The 6,785-nt window shown below is 37.8% G+C and overlaps 1 protein-coding gene across 1 annotated transcript in view; it reads right to left on the reverse strand.

The window, feature by feature from the left end:
• The window catches only part of Smp_092770 (putative coatomer gamma subunit), a 17,906-nt gene extending 11,545 nt beyond the window's left edge, over positions 1-6,361 (reverse strand). The window contains exons 1-10 of the mRNA XM_018794243.1: positions 6,248-6,361; positions 6,112-6,161; positions 5,990-6,070; positions 5,880-5,951; positions 5,768-5,847; positions 5,659-5,734; positions 5,328-5,624; positions 5,253-5,293; positions 3,105-3,417; positions 2,154-2,406 (exon numbers count right to left, since the gene is read on the reverse strand). Of these exons, the coding sequence (XP_018648675.1) occupies positions 2,154-2,406; positions 3,105-3,417; positions 5,253-5,293; positions 5,328-5,624; positions 5,659-5,734; positions 5,768-5,847; positions 5,880-5,951; positions 5,990-6,070; positions 6,112-6,161; positions 6,248-6,305 (1,321 nt within the window). The 5' untranslated portion in view covers positions 6,306-6,361. The remainder of the gene's footprint in view (positions 1-2,153; positions 2,407-3,104; positions 3,418-5,252; positions 5,294-5,327; positions 5,625-5,658; positions 5,735-5,767; positions 5,848-5,879; positions 5,952-5,989; positions 6,071-6,111; positions 6,162-6,247) is intronic.
• Positions 6,362-6,785: the final 424 nt, after the last annotated feature.

Here is a 6,785-nt window from a genome sequence, read left to right on the forward strand (position 1 = left end):
TTGACGAGTCCCAAATAGGGCGAAACGCGCGTCCTGGATCTCAATGCTAGCCACTATCCATCTTTGCTTAGAAAGCTTGACTAGGACTTTTATTATTTCTATCACTACTAGTACACATGTCTTTTTACCAATAATTTGTACTTTTCCTCTGATTATGTTTATTTGTGTAATCTGCTTCATGTGATCATTGACTCACAAACTACCTTGACTGGTTTAATATTTTTATATACCTAGACAAGTGTTTCACGTGTACTAGAGTAAGAACTGATAAAAACTCAATTGAAAACAATATTGTTCGCTCACGTGTGTTCTGAATTACAACATGGAAATTTTTAATGAAACTACTCTGTAAAAAATTTCCAGAAAAACACAGGGCAAAGGTAAACTATAAATGCTGGTGAACTACTTGTTGTTACGAAAACCAATGTTTAGTCTGTGTCGTACAGTTTTAGTAACTCAAATAATCATATTGTGATCGGTCAAGTACGGAAGATTGTTAATCTTTTTAGAGCACTAACTGGAATTTGTCTGGCCTCCTGGTGATCAGTTGATGTGTCGTCCTAAGTGAACTGATGTAATCAAACTGGCTGGGTCTGAGGCTTAGAGAGAAACTACACAAATAAATACTGATTTTCAGTGAAGTTCTTACAATTTGAAATACGTCCGCTTATTGGTGCGAATTTTGAGCGCAAAGAAATATTCAAAAAGTATTCAAAATGTCTACATAAGGACTGACAAAATTTAATGATCGAAGCGAGCTAAAACAGAGAAAAGAATGATAAACTCTGACAATTGCAGAAAGTTATTTCAGCCAATAAAATCAACCATCAGAAATCAGTGTTGTAGGACATGTAATGGACCCAGTTACCAAAAACGCCCAGACAGTAGGAAAAGCGCGGCGAATGACAAGCTCGGTCCTCCTATAACTTTGACCGAATTCAACTGTAACTTCAAAATTGGTAAAGAGTGATGCAACAGATGGGGCGCAAATGAATGAATTTCATGTACTAAAATGAGTGGTAAACAGCCTATATAGCTGCCCCCACCCCACCATATTTTTAAAGATGAAGACTTTTTAGTTAAAATGGAACCACTGTGGTACTTGTTTTGAAAAAGATGCAATAGGTGCTAATCACCAAAATACAGTTCTACTACCAGTTACGTTAAGAATACTAGCTGATGTACATCAGTGAAGTGATGCTATCATGTTTTGCGCATTTCAATCTACCACCAACCCCAATGTAACGTAAAATCCTGGCTGAAGTAAGCTAGCATTCGGAAAAAGTTACACAAAAGCCCCCACTAAGATACGGAACCAGTTCATCAAGTTAGTGCCTGTTGGTCTAATCTTCATAAGATACGGCAGACTACCTCCGTGAAGTCTTTGACATGACATTGTAGTGACCGGCCAGTCTCGATAAGAACACGATTGGAATAACGGAAACAATTATTATTATTATTGTAACCAATTGTACCAGAGATTGTTTTACTGTATTTGTTTAACTGTATCAGTTTCACTTCTTGTTTCGCTCTCCGCCTTGTTTGGTTCGAACTTGCTCACGCACTGCTCATTTTGCCTGTACTCTTTGGCACGTCTCGGTATTATTTCTATACCACGAGATCGCCAATAAATATACTTGATCTGGATTAATAAAGCCTTCTGATTTACGAGCTATCAAAGGAACCAAGTCGTTTCTGGGCGCGTAAACGAATTATAGTGGTGATCATAGTCCGTCTTCGACTCGACATCCACTACAAACTGGTGAGCCGTATTTGGAACACGCACTACAACATACTACACTTTTTGTGAGTACAAATATCTATTCTAGGATTTGAACGAGTTATGAAAGAGTATGAATATCATGTAATTCTGATCTTTACTTAACTATTTCTAAATTTAAGCTAAGTTTTCAGATTCATAAGCATACAAATAGTTAATCACTTATTTTACGAAATTTTCTGATGTTATACTTTACCCATGCATATTCAATGATTTGCAGTCAGTTTTAATGACAATGTTGGGAGAGTTACTGTTTCAAAAAACCATTTGCAATCAATTATCTGATGGTCAAGAATTGCAAGTGATTTTCTTACCTTGCTAAATTGTAGAAACGAGGAAAAAAGCTTTACAGAAACGCTTAAGACAAACCTACCTATACTTTTAGCTTCTGGAATTTGTTTGATAATTGACTCGATAGCAACCACAACTGCTTTTTTAAAAGTGTATCCGGCCGAATCACGAAGAAGTCCAGATAAAAAGTTTAATAACACTGTATACTTTTTGGGGTACTTTGTTGCCAAAGCATGGATAGATTCCAATACGACTATTTTAAATTCATCGCTTATTTCACTCATGAACGGAGATACATGTTTTAGCAAACGTTCAACATTTGACTCGTTACCCGTCTAAAAAATTTAATTAATTAATAATATTCTAAACTGTGCAATTCCATATGGTCTATAATTATTCCATATTAAAAGTCATATTGCGCCAACTTAAGTTCTCACACACATTTTAATAACGTTGAAAGAGAGAAACAACAAAATAGGAAAGTACGGTTAACGAAGATTTAACTTGATAGGGTATGAGTATTCACGATAGTATCAATACTTCTACCAACCGATGTTTTATGCAATGAAAATCCTACAGAATGGGAATAACTTATCAATAACTTTAGGCAAACCATTGCCCTTCCTTAAAAGAAACCCTATGTTTAAGCTCCGAGCCACAAAAGAAGCATCTACAATAATAGAATATTGGTCATATGTCTTTCTTTACCTTGTAGGTCTTAAATTAGATCTACGGTTGTTGCAAGGGCACAATAACGTACCAGGTGCAAGTCAAATACGTTGAATCAGAAAACTAATATATTCACTTGGCTTAGTTATTTTAGTTTATGGCCGCCATATGAGCTACATCAGTTACTTTAGGTAGTAAAGAGGGATTATGGTGGACACGCAACTTAAAGATATTGATAACTGAAAGTCATTTAGAAATTGTTAACTTCCACCGACCAAGGTTATTGCAGGTTCTGGTCTTAGTGGGAATCGTAAATAAAAATGAGAGATGAAGGAAATAGTCTACCGCGGTTTTATTCACTTACCTTTAGTAAAGTAGTTATTGCAAGTGTTGCAATGCTTCTATTAGGATCGCCAATTAGTTGCTCAAGATCGAGATTACATGCAGTTACTGCTGCAGGATGATTACTGGCGACAGAATTTAACGTATGTACAGCAGCATATCGTAACGCAGGTTTAGAAGATGTACAAAGCAGTTGTAAAACACCCACGGCAGGTGCTAATTCTTTAGCTGTTAAGTTTCGGAGGCTAATTATCGCTCGAGCCGCTTCGTATATGACCATCTCCGATTTATGGCGAAGAGATGATTCCAAAAACTCATATAATTGTGGATTATTCCTAATGAGATTGTGAAAATATGGTTTAAGGGTATAAAAAACATATTAAAATGGCAATCTGAATTTGAAGACTCGTTCTTGAGAAGATAGAATGACACACTATACATATCACACAACACATGTGGGTCAAAGTGTATGTACACAAAAATTGATGTGACTCAGATAGTTCAAACGAATTCGATTTGTTTTGGAATACAGGAAATATAGAACATTACTATGGTTTATAAACCTTGAAATTTTAAAAATACATAGGACATACGAAAATGACAATATATGACCATACGTGGTCTACGAGCTGGGCCTGTACTTTTGCCCCCAAATGCCCTCAGTCAGTAAGTCAGTCAGTCAGTTACAACGTAGAACTTCATACGTACGTACATCAGTTCGAGTTGCCATACTACATTACCACAGAGATGAAGTTGTCGATTCAAATCCCATATTGGTAGAAGTAGTAAGAGTATAAGTATTATGTGAAAGATAAGGGTTTGAAGATGTTATTGAAGGAGGATAGTACGGTGAAATAAATTTGGAAAGAGAAAAAGGATACGGACATGAAGAATTCAGAAGATTAGATAGGCAAGCCCAACCGCCACGTCAAGGTAGCAGCAACGGTCGGGCCCCAAATGCCCTGGTACGGTCGAGTATGGGGATAGTCAGCTCTCCCTCTCGAAATTTTCTCATATAGCCACGCGTATACAACCACTGCCAGGAAAGTCCTACTCACTGCCCTCTCGCGGCGGGGGTGTTGTTCACGAAATCGAGGGGATAAAAGTGAATTTTCAGCTCTGTAACCGGGTTGGTGGGCACGAAAAGTCCACCCAGAGGAGTTGGCAAACCCTGATTCCAAATCAATGGTACACATGGGCTGTAGGATCCTGAAGGAACAAATGGCATATGAACCAATCGTTAGCCACCGGCTACCATGGGACTACATCTCCTTACGATGCTCCACTGCCTTGTGGATCAGACCCTTAGGTCAAAGGCTCGGGGTGTGGCCCCCTAAGAAAACCACCTGCTTCGGTTTGGGCACCCGGGCAGTATCACAGCCCTCACACAAATCAAATGAGATTTGTGTGGCGCATATATATTTGGTGCCCCTTTGTACCAATATTTATGTTCAAATAACAAATAAATAAGGTATTACAACCCACACAGAAGTCAAGTGACTTGTGTGGCGCATATGTATTCGGTGCCCCTTTGTACCAATATTTATGTCTTTAAATAAATAAATAAGCTGATTAAGATTTTGGAAATCATGAGAACTTGTCGAATGCAATAGTTGAGAGCTTGTGGATATGGAAGAATTACTCTGATCTTTGACGAAATTAGAGTGAGTCAATACATTTTCCGCTGAAACCTAGGAAGAATCTCTAAAAGCTACAAGATGCGTAACCGTTAAACACACCAAAAACGGAGATCATACATCAACAGATAGTTTAGTAAGCCAAAATTTTCCGATTGATTTTTTGTAGATGAAGTCCAACTGTCGCTGAGTAGAAGACAGAATTTTAAGTTACTTCCAATATGTAAATGTGCCAACCTTTTGTCTCGTGAAATCCCAGGATTTGTGGTGCCAGCTATTGGTTTTTAACCGTGATTTTTGCAGTATTTATAAAAATTTTACGAATTCTATACTTTATTATACCATTAACCGTAAAAGCTTACCTATTCGTTTGTGTGCTGGAATCTACGCTACGACTCGCCTATCACTAGCAGTGGTTAAAAATGTTCGATAACAAAACTGAGTGAGCTACAAAAAGATACTCCATGTATGAGTTTCGGAATACTTTGACATCAAATAAACACACTTCCCTCAGTAAAAATCGGACAACTTACGGGTGTCCATCTTCGTCCAACTGCTTTGCAACTATCCTTATCTACAGAAGTGAGATAACATGAATAATAACTCACCATGAGACAATACGCGTAAGGAGATCTTAAAGTAGACCGAGTAAACTTTTGAATCATTTTCGTCACAGCAAGTCGATCAGATTGACGAATTAAATACAACAGACCAAGAGCATGATATTGTACCATTACACGAGAGCCCGATGCAGCTTCTTGTACTTCGTTCGTCCATCTTTTGATAATATCCGGACAAACACTCATTAACTTATATGCAGACGTCAACACAGCTGATGCTATGGCAGGGGACTTATCTACTACAGCCTGCTTTAGGTAGCGTTCAATACTCTGGACCATCGCTGCCTAAAAAAGACAATAAAATCGAAGCTCAACTTACATCCGTAATAGTACAAAGCGCCCGAATTGCAGGGCCTCGAAAAGCAATTTCTGGACCAGTCATATCTTTAGTCAAGCTACAGAGTAGTAGTTATTATTCAAGAGGGTACCTGCTCGTAACAATAATCACATCATCTGCAACAGTAGACAATTCTTTAATCACTAGGTAAAGCATGCGACGAAGATTTTGCTGAAGACGAAAGTTAGAACCAAACAACATACGTCATTAGATTGAAACAACTTGGTCATTGCGAAAAAAGCATCCGTCGCCTCTATCTTCCCCAACTTTTCACTCTATATATCCAGTTTAGAAATTATAAATTAAATAAGACCTGCTCCAAAATCACTAGAATTTTAGTCAAGATGTGCACACATTTCCTTGGGTTAAGTGTTGTTTGATTAAACAAGCGGGCCTAAAACATTTGCATATCGAGAGAACAGAAGTTGCAAATACTTCTTGCAAAACCACAGTTTTATCCAGCTTTGCATACACTGCTCCGTAGCCTAGAAATATATAAAAACATTATATGTAAGGCACATAAACACCAAGCTACAAAGAATCAAACATAAAGTAACAAGACCTTTCTTACCTTCTTCCTCTTCTTTTTTATCTTTCCTCTTAGAGCTGACATCAAAAAACGAGGCCATGACGCGTCAGGCAGTTGAAAACTGCGCGTTGCTACGACTATTTATTTGCAGTCTTCAACCGAGGTCACGTATAATTATCGATGTCTTTTAAGATCAGCCATCGTGATTTGAAAGGTTGGTCGGAAATGCGGAAAAGTATGACTTAGTGTTATAATCCATTGGGAGTTTTAGAAAAGCAACAATCTGTTAGTAAATTTCAGTATCAGTTCGGAAAGTACATGATCCAACTTTCTCTTGAAAGCGTTGACAGATGGAGCTTCAGTCACTTGTTGAGGTAATGAGTTTCATTCATTGATGATCCGACGAAAAATTCGGTATTCATCTGACAAGTTGCTTGTTCTCAGCTTGTGGACTTTCTTAGGATGTCCTAGTAAACTGTGTTTTAGAAGACAGGAACAAGGAAGGCATGTCAGATGCAAAGTTATCGCTTTGTAGTTCTAAAACTATTATCAAGTCACCTCTGGTTCTTCTTTATGACAA

Source organism: Schistosoma mansoni, chromosome 1, assembly GCF_000237925.1.
Source record: "Schistosoma mansoni strain Puerto Rico chromosome 1, complete genome".
NCBI lineage: Eukaryota > Metazoa > Platyhelminthes > Trematoda > Strigeidida > Schistosomatidae > Schistosoma > Schistosoma mansoni.